Below are 18,713 nucleotides of genomic sequence, written 5' to 3' on the forward strand. Positions count from 1 at the left end.
CATTTTCACAATATTATAACAATTACAAAAAAATAAATTAACAATTATAATGTAAATACAGGATATGTTCATCCATGATTTAAGAATTATATAAAGTGTTTGTCTCTCAGGTTATGGTTACATGGCCAACCAACATGAAGAAATGAAACACATACAATTTTTTATCAAATTCAGTGAGACAATCATGACAATTTACTGACAAAAAAAATATGGTAATGTTGTTATAGCAATAAAAAGAAACCTGTTTAAAATAAATACCACTGGGACTGAACACTTTTTTATAACATTAAAAAAGTTGAATGAACATATTTTAACATAATAATATTCAGTTAACCAATTCCCAAAATGAATTTTTGTCCTTGTGAATTACACTATGCATTCTCTACCAACTCCATAGATATTTTTCCAAACAAAAGCCTTAAAAGATGAGTGTTCACAACTTCCTATAAACAATACATTTTCTAAAAGGATAACTAAACATGCTAAACATATTTTTACATTTCTCTTTGTTTAGAAAGTAATACTTACTATAATAAATACTTAATGTAAAAATATTTTCCAGACAAAAATCATAACAATTTCATGTATAAGGGACTTCTAACTAAGGGCTGTTCAAGAATTCTACGATAGTTTGCATGGAAGGCACTTTTAAAGACTGCTACTACCAATTAATAGATATTTTCATTTTACTTATAATTATTACAAAATTTTAAGCAAAAATAAAGCCGTCATATTTTGTTAATTTGATTACCTCCCATGCACCCATCTGATAAGTTTTAGAACAGACCTAATAGTATCACAGTAACAATAATTATATATAACATGCATAAACAATATAACAATCAATAATTATAATGGTCCTGACTAAGGAGCTCTGCTTCTGAACTATTTGTTTCTAGTTCTTATCTTGCAAGATTCTTATGTCTGGAATGTTTCATGATTAACATGATTAAAGTTAATATTTGCACCAATTTGCATGATAATTCTTCAATATTGTTTATCTGTGTCATTAGTAAAAGAATATTGCATGAGACACAAGATAAACATTATCAGATGAACTAAAACCCCTTTAACAGGAAATACTTCAAAAAAGAACATCACACACATAAATATTCCAGAAAATACAACTGTATAATTTGAATTAAAACTTTTGTGTACAAATGAAGAAAAGTGCTTTTAAATCAACATAAGTTCTAACACCTTTGAGACAATTATGTCCTATCTATTCTTAATCTACTGGTTTTAGTGATATCTGTAAGATCAATTTATCCTCAACAAGGTAGGGAGAATTTGATTGTGCAAGCTCTCCTACTCCCACTTTCTTGTCCATTTCTGTATCAGCTGTGTACCTTGTTTTCGAGAAACTTTTCCTCCCAAAAACAGAATGTATTATCTCATCCTTTCCCACTATAGACAATAAATACTCAATTGGTCGTGGTTGGTCTAAGATCAGATTAGAATACAATATACATCTGAAGTCATCTGCATTTGAACTAAAGCCTTTTGGGAAGACTTTCAATTCCCAATCCCAAACTTGAACAGGAAGTGATGATGCTCTTGTTGAAAATCTTTCACTGATCTCATTAAACCTCTGGCATGATGGGTAATGAATGACAAATCGTTTTTCCCATCGTAAATCTGTGTAATTTCTCAGCAGACAAGCAGGCGATGTAAAACATTTTTCATGTGCTCGTCCTGTCAATGTTAAAGCATGGTACTTATAAGCTAGTAAAAACGGCTTCTGAAATAGTTCTGGATGCTTCTGTACTATATCTGCTCTTTCAATCTCACACAACTGTTGAGGAGACATCATTGGAAACCTGATATATTTCACGATTTCCTGTAAGTTAGTTTCAAGGTTATCAAGACGAGCTTGGTGCTGCGATGAAATCAGCCATTTTACAGCAGCTTTCCATAGTTCGTATTCATCTTTCACAATCAGATCTGAACTTCGTAAAAATTCCACCAATTGATCTCTGTCAAGAGTTATCCACTCTTGCTCCCACTCAACAGACCCAATTACCTCATCCATTTTCTCCGCCAGAACATTGACACAGGAAGTAATCAGTTGCTTATGGTAACATTTTGTACCGTACTGGAACCACTGATGGAACACATCTTTCAGTTGTAGCTTTGGGATGATAAAAGAGCATGCAAAGTTCGTACAGACCTGTCTTAGACTGGTAACATTGTATTTATCTGCTAGGATGAGGACAGGTAATGTATTGTCCATGTTAAGTTTGATATGGCAACTGTATAAAAACTTTAGAAATCGTGGAAATACTTCAACACATTCATTTTCTTCTACCAATTCTACTTCCTGTGAAAAAAATAATAAATACTTTTGAAACAAGCTAGATGGCCTTAATTAAAATAAAGGTTCTTAAAACAAATTCATGTACAGTATACACATCTGTCGCTTGTTTAAATCAATTAACAAAGTATTTAACATTGTGCTGTATGCACAAACATTATTAATGACATACTACAATTATTTACATGTATTTTGTTTGACACAAAGTCAATTGTAATATGCACTGTCAATATATGTAATGAAAATCATAGTTGCATGACTTACTTTACAAGATATTTTGGTTTGATTTTGAGGTAAAAATATGTTAAAACTAATTTCTTATATCAAGCATTATATCAATTTTTATTTCTTATATATTATCATGTATATCAAACATAACATCCAATTTTTAGCCACATTTATGATGTTTTCTTTTTTTCTTCTTGTTTGTGTCAATCCAGAACACGGCTATCATCATTTTGGTGCAAAACACATCAATTTGCATAATTTTAAAACACATTTTAGCAAGAAGTTCTTAAATATATGCTAAGTTCCTGAAATTTCAGATAACAAAGTAATACACAATCTCCTCAAATTTCCTATATTTAACATAAATGAACATGTACATCTTTTAACATCACTCTATATGAATAAGTTATGTATCATGTGTTAATTTGTAAGTGTTATGAAACTCAGCTTACTTGAATGAATTTATCAACAACTCAGAATCCAACTAATTATTAGACAGTGAAACCTGGCTAAACCGAAAACCTGTATAAACCAAACATGTTCATAAGCACCGTCATATCAAATTATGTGCGTTGTGAACCTGATGAAACCGAACATCGGCCAAAATCGAACAAAATCTGAAGTCCCAAAGAAGTTCGGTTTAAACAGGTTTCACTGTATTTATAAATACCTTTTTCTCACTGTTACTCCAGTCTTCACTAAGCATCCTTTCAAACACATCACTACACTGAACCAGTATAAATTTATGTGCATAAAACTTGTTGCCTCCAACTGTAAGGATAATATCACTCAGTGCTTCATTGTTGAAAAATTTTGTCTGTTTCGTCAGAACTTGCCGCTCATTTCCATAACAGTCAATCCCCTCTGGACTCGACAAACTTAGCGTGGAAGGAGACGACTTTAGGGAGACATTTAATAATGATTGGCTGGAGCTTTCACTATGGTCTGCTTGTGGCTGAACTGGTTGTAAAGACAGCTGTTGTATATTAGGGGGAGAAGCCATTCTACCTGAAACAAATGGTAAGTATTGAGCATTATGAGAAAATCAGCTGTTTACACTCCTTTCAAAATATATGTTAAAATAAAATTGTTTAAATTTGGTACCAAATTTATTAACAACCTTAAATTATTTTTTACAAAATTGATTGATCACATTGAAAATTAAGTTGATCTAAAATAATACACTAATCAAAAAATACTTTTATGCATGGTAAATCTATTATAGATTATCTCAAATAAGTTTTTCTATTATGAAGCTTTTCTTTTTCAAAGCCATGATCTAATCCCAATAGAACATGAGGTGCATGTTCATGATGTGTGTGACATCACTATTAAAATGTTAACATCATTTGTATTTTGAACACAATGATGATCATTATGGAATAGTATACAGATATTAATATATAAAATGCCTAACCATAATAAAATGAGCTTATAAAAAGCCATGAAAAAATTGATTATTATTTAAAAGTTAACCCATTTCTGTAAATGGACCGAACAAATTAAAGCACATAGTGGTTAATTAGAAAAAAACTGAGTTTACAACAATGAAATTATATTTCATCTTATTCATGTTATTTGGGGAGAAAACTAAGGGCAGTGACAAAAAGTTGATCATCATGGTGTAAAGACAAAATTAAATCTGAAATGTTTTGGTTGTTCTGAAAAAAAATATCAACCTCAACATTGATACCATGGATACCAAATGATTTGGTCTTGTTAAAGATATAGTATGTTATTGTGTATGTGAATTTGTGAAATATAAATAAACAAGTGTGATAAACAAATCAATTTAACCAGTTTTTACTAGGAAAACTGTTAAGATAAAATTGAGAATGGAAAAGAGGAATATGTCAAACAACCCCACCATAGAGCAGACAACAGCCGAAGGCCACCAATGGGTCTTCAATGCAGCGAGAAACCCCAACACCCGGAGAAAATGTATTGATTTACAAGTTAAAGCTAATTTCATGTATCTAAGTGAACGAATATATCAAAGGTACAATACAGAAATTGGACGAATATGCCATTGAAACATTAGCTTGTACGTATACTTCATTACATCATTTGTACATGTAAAAAGTAAAATCACAAAAATACTGAACTTAGAGGAAGATCAATTGGGAAAGTCCATAATCACATGGCAAAATCAAATAACAAAACATTTCGTCCATACCAATTTTAATCAAATTAAGTCGTCTTATAGGCTTCCAGATTTTTTGGAAAATTTAGTGTTCACCCCAAGAACCGGTTTGGCCACAACATAACAATTTCAAGTTTATTTACAATTTACACAGTGTGTATATGGACCATAATTTGGTATTCGGCCTTTGGTTTCTTTTTGTATCCTTTTTTATAAGTTCTAAAACTTTAACTTTTATTCTGTGGGTTGTGTTGGTGTTAGAATAGTATTAATGGAACAATTGAGTTTTTCAAGAAAAAAATAATACATTTTGATTCACCGTTTACGTGACAGGAAACCAAACAGGAAACCAATCTTTATTTTCTTTATTTTGCACTATATATTTCAAAAGACATAAATGAACACCATTACTAGTGTTTCTTGCTTCATGTTAATATTTAAAATCTATTTTTAATGTTAAATTAAAGTTTTTTTTAAACGCGACAGGAAACCATAAGAAACCGAAAGCATTTGTTTAGTTTTATTTTATTGCAAAATCTGCTTAAAATAATCAGAACAGTATACTTTTTCTTAAAATCCATCTTAAATGTAACAGTATTATAAAAATCCTAAATATGTGCTTGTTTTGAAAACAATCAGTACAATTTATTCAGAAATTTCCATTATTTCTTCATTGATACAGGATACCATAATCGTTGTATCTTGATGTTTTAGCCAAAAAAAATGTATTTATATTTGGTTTTGAAATTCCAGTTATATACAATTTATTCCAAATCATTGGCAATGTAAAATTCTTTAAATCCAGTAAAGAAAAAAACTTTTAACTTGGAATTAAAATCTTTAAAATAGGCACCATGTGATATTTGTGACCTGTACACCATCTACATGGCTTCCACATTTTAACCTACTTTAGTGGGCTAAAATCAATAAAGTACTTCCTTTCAAGTCATGCATGGTAAAAGTTTACTTCTCCTTTGACAAGTTTATTGCGTTTCTGAAAAGTGTTTGCAGAACATGAATAAAAAAAAATAATTAAAAATTGTGACAAAGATACCAACTTTGTACATTCCAAGTGTAACGGTATATTAACATGTAATTTTTATTAAATTATCTTTATTCACCTAAAATATCCAGTAATATTTACTGCTGAAGCAAAATCAATCTAACGAGCATCGGCACAATGATAAGAGACGTAATGTCTATTGAATTTTCCAAGGACCCTTTACATCGTTATCAGGAAACAAAGTGTGTTATGTCTGTCAAATCTGAAATCGATTTTGTCAAGTCATTGGGCATTTATTTTCACACAAGATCGTATGTAACATTATGCACATAGGAAAAATAATAGACCCCCGGCGCAATCTCTTTGAAAATTGTATTTTGCTTTTTTAAATAAGACGAAACAAGTCTACAGATTATGTTTGCTAACATCCCGTTGGAAACAAAAACAATGTTTAGACCTAGTATTTCATACATCCGGCCGTAAGGGCGTGATCACATGTTAGTCACATGTTTCACGTATGACCGGAAATGATTAGAACTTAACGACAAAAACAATTTTAATAAAAATAAAAGGAAATAACTGGACTTCTGTTTCGTTTGAAATGTAACGCATAACGATAACGTCATTTTCTAACTTAATTATTACGAAGAACAAAACTAGAATGTAAATCATCTCTGATTTACCTGTTTGAACATCTCGGGAGAGTTCATATTTGCATATTGTTATAAAGAATTCTATTACAACAAAGCAGATTACATCATCTAAAATTTGCGTTACGAAATTGGAAACCAAAGTAACGCTAGTGTTCTTACACCTGCTACAGAAATACTTATAGTTCTCAGCATTTTCTTCTGACTATTCTTATTGGTCGATGTTTTATATTATTTGAAAGCAAAAGTTACGAATTTGCCGGTGACGATTATCTATAAATCAGTCAGCGTTATGCACTTCGGAAGCGAAAAGTAACGCGAGAAACGACACAAAAATACGATCGTATAATCTTTAAAATTTGTTAATTTCAATTTTTTTTCTAGGGAAGAGTAGCATACACTTGTATGTTGATAAAAATAAAGGCATCTTTAGATGTAGTTACAACTTTTCTTACAGTAATACACATTTTTATCACTTTTCTATAGTTATAGGAAACGAGCCCAATAGCAAATTATGGTCCATATGTTAAGTATGTTTAATGAAGATATGTTCCCATAGTTTAGCACTTTATTCATTACAGGTTGAAAAATACAGGCAAAGTTTAGATGTTTATGAAGTGTCCTATATTTTGGCTCTAATGGAACCTTAATACAAAAGTTCTATACTGATCTGAGACTGAGGTCTAAATTATGCCTGATCAAAATTATGCATTCTCCTTATATAAATTTGCATGTCTTTGCATAATAATATTAGTTAAATTGTGTTTTTACTGGACCTTTAAATCTAAGTTATAGTGTTATGGGATAAAAGTTCATTTATAATAATATAAGTTTTAGAAGAAAGAAATGTGTTGGAATATATTATTGGCACTGGCTAAAATGTACATGGAAATGTAACAAATAATAAAAATATTGTTGTTACATTGGAGACTAATAGCAGGGATGCAAGGTTTGGTAAGGAACAGATTAATTATGAATGTAACAATTATTATTGAGTCTACGGTTACATTTAGTTATTGTTACATAAATTCGCTTCAATGTACGCTGGGACTAGTATCAGAGACATTTAATTGAATTATATGTCTCTGGTAACATGGGTAATACGAATAAAATAAAACTTGAAAACTTTTTTTTAAATTAACAAAATTGCGGACAATTTTTTATATTTTTATTTGCAATTTTACAGTTTCTACAAATCCAATATGTTGTTTTTGGGAGCATGTTTTAGTTCGAAGAATCCTAGTGAAACCAAGCATCACTCAAATGAATGATGCAGCAATATGCACATCTGTTTTTGATACTGTACAATTCCCTTCTGTATTATACTTTTTAAAGTTAAAGAAACTACAATATTTTTTTACTGCGGTCAAGGATTTGTATATAAAAATCCTTTTGTGAGGTTTATATTTTCGTCCAATTTGTTTGGTTGTGTGTGAGGTTGTAATATGATTTCATTACCGTCCATTACTGATTTTATGTTCACCTCCGATTACCATATCAAAACTTAGAATAGCTTAAAACTCCAATAAAACATAAAAAACAAGTCATTTGGGAAGGCAATTTGCCGACATGTTGAACCTGGTGGAATCTGTGTTTTCATTTTCAAAGTCCAGATATTTTGTGATTTTAATTTTATTCTTATTGCCAATAAAAATAAGCAACACAACTATAGAACATTTAAGTTTAATTAACCTAGCATACATTAAAGTGCATTAATAATGTTATAATAACGCAATGTATGTAACAGTACGTAGACCCAATTATTATCGATACTTCATAATTAATGGGATCCTTACATAACCCTGTATTCAGGCAATTAGTCTCCAATGTAACCATAATATTTTTATTGTTGTTACATTTCCATGTAACAGTTGCCAAGGTAGCTAGCTGCGGAACCGCAAATAGTAAAAAAAAATAGCATAAGGACCTAAGAGCTACGGTTCCGCAGCTACCAAGGTAGCATGAGTGCCTATATAATTTATTTCTTCTTCTTCTTCTTTAGGTTTCTAGCGATCCTTCAATTATTGAAGATTATTTTTATCTGAACAAAAAATATCAAGTAACAGTATTTGTTCCTAACAAAATAAAGGATATAGATCATAAGTAACAAAAGGAAAATATATAACATCATTTATCAAAAAGTTTTCAGAGAAACTCTTGCAAATGATCAAATAAACAGATATGTGTGGGCCTGATGGGTCAGGTGGAACGTTACATTATACATTATACAATGATTTATTAATATAGACTTTGAACGTCAGTTTTTTTTCAAGCATCTCATTGTACCTAATCAAATTACTGTCTTTGAATTGTGTGACAATCGCCTAAATTTATATTATTTCATTATTATTTTACTGCAAATTTCTTTGTCCAAATTTACCGGAAGTGCCGCATTTATCTCCCTTTGAAGCACTGTGGAGAAGGATTCAAGTGTGTTTTTGTTACTTCGTACGCTCTTCACCTCCTATATTGTTTAAATCCTTAAATATTTAGCATTTTGTTTCCATATTTATAACAATAGTAACTGAGGAATAGCCACAAAAACCTCACAATCCCAGATTTGAAGGAAAAGATGAAAGGTTTGACTAAAAACCATTTAAAAAGTTTTTAGGGTCTATAGAATTACCAAAAAGTACACCAAAACACAGAAAACCTAATAATCATAAAACGTATGTTTTAAAAGTGAAAAAAAATTGTTACTTATTCAAATTGAATTACCTTTTAAACAATAGCCGAAAGTAATTTTGTGACATACCCTTCCTATACACCTTATCGCTATCTGTCCGTCATTACTGGATATCACGCATGTTTCTGTAAAATTTGACATCATAAAACAAAATATCTTAAGCCACAATGGAAAAGTGATTGTTGTTTGGGTCAAAAGTTCAAGCGGCCAGGATTAGTGTTAAGGTGTATTACAGATCTATAGGGGTAATATACACCTTATCGCTATTCCTGGCTGACCTGGCCGCTTGATAGGACAAAAAGCGATGAGCTATATTTGGGGGGGGGGGGGGGGGGGGGGGGTCTGATCGCAGATCCCATTTATAGTTTAATGAAAATCCCATATCCCGCTTCTCTTTGCCATAATTGCGCATATTATTTCCCATGTCCAGCCAAACTTCATTTCCCGTTTTCAGGCTTTAATATTTTACTATCATGTGTCAGGTTTTATGAAAAATCCGCCAATCCCGTGTCACGCTTAGACCCCAATGAGACCCACCAGATACAGATACACCCATGTGAAGTTTTTTTTGTCCCCCTGTTATAAAGTTTGGGTTTTCTATATGTCCATAATCCTTGACCTCATTTTCATAGTTCAGTTACTGCTCGAATAAAAAGTAAAATAACATAATTTTATACCAAACCCTGAGGTCTCATTGGGGGACCCGGGGTTCTGATCCCAGATCCTCCCTCTTACTGTTTTGTCAGATTCCTGTTTCCCGCTTACACTATGTATGTAAGCAATTCTCATTTTATTGTAATTTCCTGTGTCCCGCCAGACTTCATTTCCCGTTTTCACGGCACAATAATTTGCATATCATGTGTCACGCTTACAAAAAAACGGCAATCTCACTTCATGCTTAGACCCCAATGAGTAGATATAGGAAGATGTTGTGTGATGCCAATGAGACAACTCTCCATCCAAATAACAATTTATAAAAGTAAGGCCGTAGTTTTTTTATTTTTAGTTTTACGAACCCTCCTACCCTAATTTTTGCCAAATAGGAAAAAAAATAAAATTAAAAATGTTGATTTTTATTTTTTTTTCTCCTCCGACCCAGTGTTTTTCATGCAAAAAAAAATAAATTTTAGTTCATAACTGCATGAAAGAATCTAAATTTATGCTCTTGGTGATTTAGTAAGTTGTTGCACATTGATTTTCAATTCAAACCTTGTCAAGAAAAAAAAAATAGTTGTTACACTAGTAGAAAATCTCCTGGTGAAATAAAAATATTTTTTTTTGATATTGACGGTTGGTATTAAAAAAAAAAATCAGCAGCAGCAGTTTTTTTTTTTTTTTTTTTTTCGTCCTCCTACCCATTGGTTTTGTCAAAAAATTTCGTAAAACTAAAAATATAATAACTATGGCCTAAACCATTATAGGTCAATGTATAACCCACTTCATGGTACTGCAGGCATTTTCTTTAGTAGAATTTTTTTGGAACTAGCAGTTTCATCTTTCCTTGACCTTATTTTTATGGTTCAGTGGAAAATGTTTTCACTCTCTGATACTATAAGCAATAGGGCCTTGATGTGTGTATGGAATGATTTAAAGATGAACATGTCAGACTGACACTGACAGATTTGATCTGAACTTGACCTCATTTTCCAAGTGGACTCTTAATTAATTTATTTCATTTTTTAAGCTTATAAATGGTTTTCATTGTAAACATTTTATTATTTTATAACATGTATAATAAATTAATTTTAATTTCTAGGAAATGGCCAGCTTTGGATTGAGGGTTGTATGCCAACAATGTAGATGCCATCAGCTTAACAGATTAAAAGGGAGCAGACATTTATCTTCTATTACTTACAGCCACAGGTAAGGCTTATACCCTGTAAAGGGAATTTTTGTGTAGTTCAGTCTTAGTGATGTATTAGTGGCGGATCCAGAACTTTTCATAAGGGGGGCCCACTGATTGACCTAAGGGGAGGCCGCTTCAGTCATGCTTCAGTGATTCCCTATATAATCAACCAAATTTTTCCCACAAAAGCCCCCCCCCCCCCCCCCCCCCCCCCTGGATCCACTTATGTGTATATTGTGATTTCATTAACAGTTATGAGAGCTCTGACATTTGGTCTCTGATAAAGAGTTTTCTCAGTGGCAATCATATACCACATCTTCTTGTTTTTATTGAACAAACTTGTGCAAGTTAGATTATAAAATTTACAAAGTATGATATTAGCCTTTTTGGACTTAATAAAGCTAAACTTATTCAGGTTGCATTCTGATCACAGGATTAAGGAAATTTTAAGTATCTTTAAACAGATTTATAGTGAAACATAACTCAATAATTAACCATGAAAATTTGTATGATGCTTTCAATTAGTACATTATTAAATTCTATCTTTAGGTGTTGTTTAAATTAGTGTTGTCAACAGTTAACCGGTTAACCGTTCGAACGACCGAATACCGAATACCAAAAACGCTAACCGGTTAACCGGACTTTTTTTCAATTTTAATAGATTTGATATAAATGTGTATTGAAATCAATTAATATTTGTGTTTTCTTTAAAAAAAATTTCGTCGTGGTAATTAATTTGACGGATCAATTGTCCAGTAAATTGATTGGCATTGTTACAGTGACTTGACTGTAAGTGTTGCTATCCACCAATTGCAATTCATTCAAAATTTTGACCAAATTGCAATTTGTTTTATTAAACCAGATTGTTCAACTGGTCAGAAATTTGAACCAACTGCTGTAGAAAACCACAGTCAAGTCGTGAAAGTGCAAGGTGATAAAATAAAACATACTTACAATCCTATAAGACTTTAACTCCACTTTAATGATGTTGTGACAAAATTAGTTTATCAGTTTGTATTTTATATTATAGTCATTACCATACTAAAGGTGAACTGTTTTATTTTTAATTGCTATAAAAATGTCCAAACTAAGCTTTTATATAGTTTTTCTTTCGAAAAGTATTCTATATTCATAAGAATCACACATTATGTGAATAAAAACATTTCATATTCAGTAAAATATTTGTGAAATTGCAATATGTTTGTAGGAAGGGGAGATAATCTTTTTTGGTTTCAAAAAATCTTTATTCAAAAGAATAGTATTTTAGGTTATCTCCCCATGGAAACTTATCAATAGCATATTGTTATTTCACACGTATTTTACTGAATATATGATGTATTATTTTAAATGATATATGATTCTTATAAATATAAAATCCTTTTGGAAAGAAAAATTATATAAAAGCTTAGTTTAGACATTTTTATAGCAATTCAAAATAAAACATTTTACCTTTAGTATGGTAATGGCTATAATATAACTATACAGATTGATAGACAAATTTAGTAATAACATCATTAAAGTGGAGTTAAAGTCTTATAGGATTGTAAGTATATTTTATTTTATCACCTTGCACTTTCACATTTTGACTGAACAATTTGTTCAATATTCTGACAAGTTGAACAATTTGATTTTATAAAACAAATTGCAATTTGGTCAAAATTTTGAATGAGTTGCAATTGGTGGATAGCAACACTAACAGTCAAGTCACTGTAATCCAAAAATATAAAATTAATTAGAACTCGTCTCTCAGCTCGGGGCAAGATCTTAAGGAAACATAATTAGTGTCGACATGTTTTTTTAACAGTAATTTTTAATCAGTAATACGATTAAATTTTACTATTTACTTCATTATTTCATTTTTGATCTTATAGCGTGTAGACCTACATCTGAATGTGCAATCTTCGTCGTGCAAGTCTTTGTCATACTTTAAACTTAATATTAACTCAAAAACTGTAAAAAGCAAACCAACACGAATGTAATCAATGTATACTTGATGGTACGAATATTAGGATTAATCAATTTTAATTGAAACACCTCACATGATTTTCGGAGTCGACAAGACAAAATGAAAGAGTCATCGGTTTCAGACATATCCAATTCTACGAGATCAAGACTTTTGTTTAATTTTTCAATTTGAAGTTAGTACAAACGCCATAGTTGATACCGTGTATTTGATTATTAAAAGTCAAACTTTGACAGCAATCTTCACAGACAAGCCTTATAAAACCAAAGGCAAAACTTCAATTCATCGTATTATGAAAATGTAAATGTATAGCTTGGATGGAATGTAGTCACATTGACACTCATACCACATCTTCTTATATCGATGTGTAGGGTACTATTGATAAGGCCTTCAAACATTAACTTAAACTACTGGTTAACCGGTTAATCGGTCGAACGATTATATGAGTAACCGGTTAGACAAAAATGTACGATTTGACAACACTAGTTTAAATGTATTCAAACTAGATATACATAACATTTTCACTATTTATCACAAATACACGAATCCTTTCTTTTAGGCTCTTGTTCATATTTTTGTTGATAAGACTTCATGAGGAAAAATGGCATGATATCTCATCTAACTTGTAGAAGTCAGTTTTTGTTTAAAAATAATGGGAGGTAACTCATGACACCAAATAGTCTAATATTAACATTAGACTTGTATGTGTCAAAGCTCTGACTGATTAATAATTGTTAGATACACATTTTGTGTGGATTTCATTCAACACATCTACATTGCAACAACAAAATGTTTTTTGACATCTTGAAGCATTGTAATTTTTATAGGACCACAAAAAAAATTAAAAGATTAGTCGTACATTGGTATCACGTTGTCATCAGCGCCAGCGACGTCCGAAAACAGACGGAAATCAATGAAATAACACAAGGTTTATAACCACTAAAGGAAAAAAAATAGGGTCAATTTTATTTAGGGGAGGAGGTGGTCAAATCGCAACAGCATAGTGTATTGCATAAAAGCAAAAAAAAAAATGAATATAAATTCAAATCATATAACCAATTTTTATGTTCTATGACTATAGTTATTCTGTGGCAGACACCTATTATGTGTCAAATATTAAATTACAATCCAAATTCAAACCTGTATCAAGCATGAATATTGTGTCCATTTTGGTCCCAATTTTTCAGGGTTGGACATCTGCAGTCGTATCCAGCTGCACTCAGTGAAGCAATTTATTGTTCATGTTAACACAAAAGCAAGACCAGAGTACAACATTAGCATTTTTATGATCACAATTGAACTAATAATCATGTGACAATGATAACCTCCTCAAAAATAAATCAATGTTAAAAAATAGAGCAGCAACATAGTTAAAGTAAAGATAATTTGTACAGCCACATTTTCCTCTTTGCTCTTTGGATATAAATGCCAGGGAATACTCAGTTTAACCCTTCTTGCACTTTGCTTCTGTTGATTGGTCTATTGATTTCATTTTAGTTAGTTGTTTATTCTTGTATTTTTTCCATCAGACTGGTGCAGAAAAAGAAACAAAACCAAAACCAAGGAGTCAGCCCATGGAATTCACCTTTAGTTATAAAAACGCCAGAATTTGATTGGAGTTTTCTTTGTGACACATATAATTTGTCACAAATAAAGGATAATATAGAAAAAAGGAAAGGAGTAGGTGACATAGAAAAATTGGTAAGATATTTCTGTTATTTGATGTACAATATTAATACAGACTGATATTTTAAAAATTAGAATTATAAGTTTACCCTTAAGCTCATGTAGTACAAGTGTTTCAGTAACATCTTTTTCTTGCAACGGTTATTTTGTTAATTTTAATTTTGAATAAAGCTATTTGAAAATTTGATTAAAAATAAAATTCAGTATTGCTTATGTAAATCGGTCTACTCACAGTGAATTTTCATATATTTACTCAATTTATGCCTTAGTTTTTATATGACTGCAAAAATTGAAATTTTTTTGGTAGTATATTGGTATCACGTTGGCGTCAGCGTCGTCGTCGTTGTCATCCAAATACTTTTGGTTTTCACACTATAACTTATGACCACAAAAGGAAGGTTGGGATTGATTTTGGGAGTTTTGGTCCCAACATTTTAGGAATTGGGGGCCAAAAAGGGCCCAAATAAGCATTTTCTTGGTTTTCGCACTATATCTTTAGTTTAAGTGAATAGAAATCTATGAAATTTTGACACAAGGTTTATGACCACAAAAGGAAGGTTGGGATTGATTTTGGGAGTTTTGGTTCCAACAGTTTAGGAATTAAGGGCCAAAAAAGGGCCCAAATAAGCATTATTCTTGGTTTTTTGCACAATAACTTTAGTTTAAGTAAATAGAAATCTATGAAATTTAAACACAAGGTTTATGACCACAAAAGGAAGATTGGGATTGGTTTTGGGAGTTTTGATCCCAACAGTTTAGGAATAAGGGGCCAAAAAAGGGCCCAAATAAGCGTTATTCTTGGTTTTCGCACAATAACTTTAGTATAAGTAAATAGAAATCAATGAAATTTAAACACAAGGTTTATGACCATAAAAGGAAGGTTGGGATTGATTTTGGGAGTTTTCGTCCCAACAGTTTAGGAATAAGGGCCCAAAGGGTCCAAAATTAAACTTTGTTTGATTTCATCAAAAATTGAATAATTGGGGTACTTTGATATGCAGAATCTAACTGTGTATGTAGATTCTTAATTTTTGGTCCCGTTTTCAAATTGGTCTACAATAAGGTCCAAAGGGTCCAAATTAAACTAAGTTTGATTTTAACAAAAATTGTATCCTTGGGGTTCTTTGATATGCTGAATCTAAAAATGTACAGAGATTTTTTATTATTGGCCCAGGTTTCAAGTTGGTTTAAATCGGGGTCCAAAATCAAACTTTGTTTGATTTCATTAAAAATTGAATAATTGGGGTTCTTTGATATGCCAAATCTAACTGTGTATGTAGATTCTTAATTTTTTGTCCTGTTTTCAAATTGGTCTACATTAAAGTCTAAAGGGTCCAAAATTAAACAAAATTTGATTTTAACAAAAATTGAATTCTTGGGCTTCTTTGATATGCTGAATCTAAACATGTACTTAGATTTTTGATTATGGGCCCAGTTTTCAAGTTGGTCCAAATCAGGATCCAAAATTATTATATCAAGTATTGTGCAATAGCAAGAAATTTTCAGTTGCACAGTATTCAGCAATAGCAAGAAATCTTCAATTGCACAGTATTGTGCAATAGCAAGAAATTTTCAATTGCACAGGATTGCGCAATACCAAGAAATCTTCAATTGCACAGTATTGTGCAATAGCAAGTATTTTCAATTGCACAGTATTGCACAATAGCAAGAAATATCTAATTGCACAATATTGCCCAATAGCAAGAAATTTTCAATTGGAGTTATCTTTCTTTGTCCAGAAAAGTAGTTGAATCAATTTAAATCATTGATTTATACAATATACAATGTATATTCCTTTTTACTACCAACTGATAAATTAAAACAATCTTTACCATTCAGTGATAACAAGCACTTTTTATACATTTTAATATTTTATGATGTATTTAAATGAGTAGTTATTGTTGCAAACTCCATTAGTAATTTGAATTGAGATCAGTTTTGGAATAAGGGAAAGGGGGATGTGAAAAAAAAATTGGGAGGGGGGGGGGGGTTCAATTTTTCTCATTTCAGATTTCATAAAATAAAAACAAAATTTCTTTGAGAGGATTAGTATTCAACAGCATAGTGAATTGCTCAAAGGAAAAAAACAAATTTTAAATTAAGTTTATTAGACCACATTCATTCTGTGTCAGAAACCTATGCTGTGTCAACTATTTAATCACAATCCAAATTTAGAGCTGAATCCAGCTTGAATGTTGTGTCCATACTTGCCCCAACCGTTCAGGGTTCAACCTCTGTGGTCGTATAACTCCGCATCTGGTTTTGTTTCTAAGCATAAATTTGTTCTTCATGATATTAACGTACAGATTACAAATTGAAGGATAATTGGTTAACAAATTGAAGGATAATTGGTTAACAAATTGTAACAGTGAACATAACTTTTATAACATGGTGACAACATAACTTATGAAAGTTGTTATTATAATGAAAAACATTACAGAATTTGTTTGACAAGTCAGGCAAAACATTTATCAGCCATATTTTTTGGTCTGAATATTGAAACACATTACTGGCAGAAATTATAAAACATAGTCTATCTTTTTTATTTTTCCTGTTCAATAGAAAACCATACACTTTACCTGATATTTTCAAATTTTTTAAGTGTTTGGTAAAATTGTAAATAATGTGAAGACAATGTTAAGATAACAGAGAATGTACAATGAAAATGTAATTTACAAATTCTTGTGATATGTGTTAAAATTAGTTTTATTATATTGTTACATCACAGCAAGCCACATGGAAACAGCTCCAAGATGAAACTTCAGTAAGTTTTTGTATTCATCTTTTCATAAAATTTAAAACTTATGTTGAATATTTTAAAATTGACTTTTACATTATGAATATAATATATTAAAAAATAATGAAATTTGGTATCCTTGTCAATCAGTCTGAAGGTCAAATGAAGTAGATGTAAGCAATTATAGGTTACCTTACAACCTTCAACTATGAAAAACACCATACTGTACAGTCACTGATAAAAGACCCTGACATGATAAATGTGAAATCGTTACCCAGGACAACCACTGCTCCTGTCTAGAGACCAGCACATAAAGAATATTGCAGGGTTAAACATGTTTGAAGGCCCAATACTCCCTCTAACCTCATACAGTGGTGTAGCGGCACAATACAAGAACAAACTTTGCAAAATAATAAATGAAAAAATATATGTGAATTAACAAAAATCACAAACACTCAATTTCATGCTCCTGACTTGGGACAGGCACATATATAATGTGGCGGGTTTAAACATATTTGTTCACAAAATCTCCCTATGATACTTATACTTACATCATTTAAAAAAATTTATAATTGCATAAAAAATTAAAAAATTTAAACAACAGCAAATGCCTTACTATACCCCCACTCAAAGAACAGGGCTATATTGCATTCACCATGTCTATCCTTTCATCTGTCCATCCCTCCATCAAACATTCAAGCCATTCTTTTTTTCATCTTCTACTGTACAGAATGATTTCATATAAGATCAGCAGCTTGACAGCGGCTAGTGACTACTTTTCAGATCTGCCAAACACCCATTTCCTGTTTGGTAATCATTTGAATTTTCAATATATCAACAAAAACTTTTGTTTCTCCTACTATTTAACAGATAAACTTCATATTTAGTTTTCAGCTGAATAGTAATAAGTTGTTATGTGTGAGTGTGATACTTTGATTTTTCAATATGCTAAATGAACTTGAAATATTTGTCTAACTTTTCTCAAGTATTTCTGAGCAAAATATTTAGAATATTAGTCTGCTGCCTAACAATGATTTGGTTTAACATGTGAGAGCTTTTTGGAAATATCAGACACCCAATTTCTGTTTTCTGGTACTTTGAGTTATGAGTGAGTGTATTGCTTAGCATGACTACCTATGCATTGTTGATTTGTTAACCATTTTCCAGGACAGTAGACAACAAGAACTTACCAATGAGCTGAACAAGTTAGCAGCAGATATACCAAACACAAGTTCACATTTGTCAGTAAGTATCATGGAAAGCACTGCTATTGTACTACTCTTAGATATTAGAAATATATGTATGCATGTATACCCTGCAAGTCTTCTGAGGTCATTTTAATAGTTAGTTAGATGATGTCTAGAAATAAATACACATGAAATGCTGATACATATTATCAAGTCCTTGTATTGTTAATTGTTTATTTTAGTATTTTTGTAATTTGGATATATGTTTTA

The 18,713-nt window shown here is 31.1% G+C and overlaps 2 protein-coding genes across 3 annotated transcripts in view; one reads left to right on the forward strand and one right to left on the reverse strand.

The window, feature by feature from the left end:
* LOC143069241 (BTB/POZ domain-containing protein 17-like) lies at nt 1-8,840 on the reverse strand. 2 transcript variants are annotated; one of them, XM_076243775.1, is made up of 3 exons: nt 8,719-8,840; nt 3,213-3,550; nt 1-2,320 (listed from the first exon to the last, which is right to left on the reverse strand). In XM_076243775.1, the coding sequence occupies exons 2-3, from the start codon at nt 3,543-3,545 to the stop codon at nt 1,229-1,231; spliced, it is 1,425 nt and encodes a 474-aa protein (XP_076099890.1). In that variant the 5' UTR covers nt 3,546-3,550; nt 8,719-8,840; the 3' UTR covers nt 1-1,228. The 2 variants fall into 2 exon arrangements, with proteins under 2 accessions (XP_076099890.1, XP_076099889.1); XM_076243774.1 differs by having other exon boundaries at nt 8,625-8,728.
* LOC143069244 (serine--tRNA ligase, mitochondrial-like) overlaps nt 8,787-18,713 on the forward strand; it is a 24,609-nt gene continuing 14,682 nt past the window's right edge. Inside the window, exons 1-5 of the mRNA XM_076243777.1 lie at nt 8,787-8,917; nt 10,781-10,887; nt 14,363-14,534; nt 17,248-17,283; nt 18,424-18,501. Of these exons, the coding sequence (XP_076099892.1) occupies nt 10,784-10,887; nt 14,363-14,534; nt 17,248-17,283; nt 18,424-18,501 (390 nt within the window). The 5' untranslated portion in view covers nt 8,787-8,917; nt 10,781-10,783. The remainder of the gene's footprint in view (nt 8,918-10,780; nt 10,888-14,362; nt 14,535-17,247; nt 17,284-18,423; nt 18,502-18,713) is intronic.

This window comes from Mytilus galloprovincialis, chromosome 3 (assembly GCF_965363235.1).
Source record: "Mytilus galloprovincialis chromosome 3, xbMytGall1.hap1.1, whole genome shotgun sequence".
NCBI classification, from domain to species: domain Eukaryota; kingdom Metazoa; phylum Mollusca; class Bivalvia; order Mytilida; family Mytilidae; genus Mytilus; species Mytilus galloprovincialis.

Bases quoted from the DNA above. Each gene is read 5' to 3' on its own strand.
- LOC143069241 (XM_076243775.1), bottom strand. From the start codon at position 3,545: ATGGCTTCTCCCCCTAATATACAACAGCTGTCTTTACAACCAGTTCAG. The intron at 2,321-3,212 runs GTATTTATAAAT...TTTTTTTCACAG, and splicing joins GGAGTAACAGTGAGAAAAAG to GAAGTAGAATTGGTAGAAGA.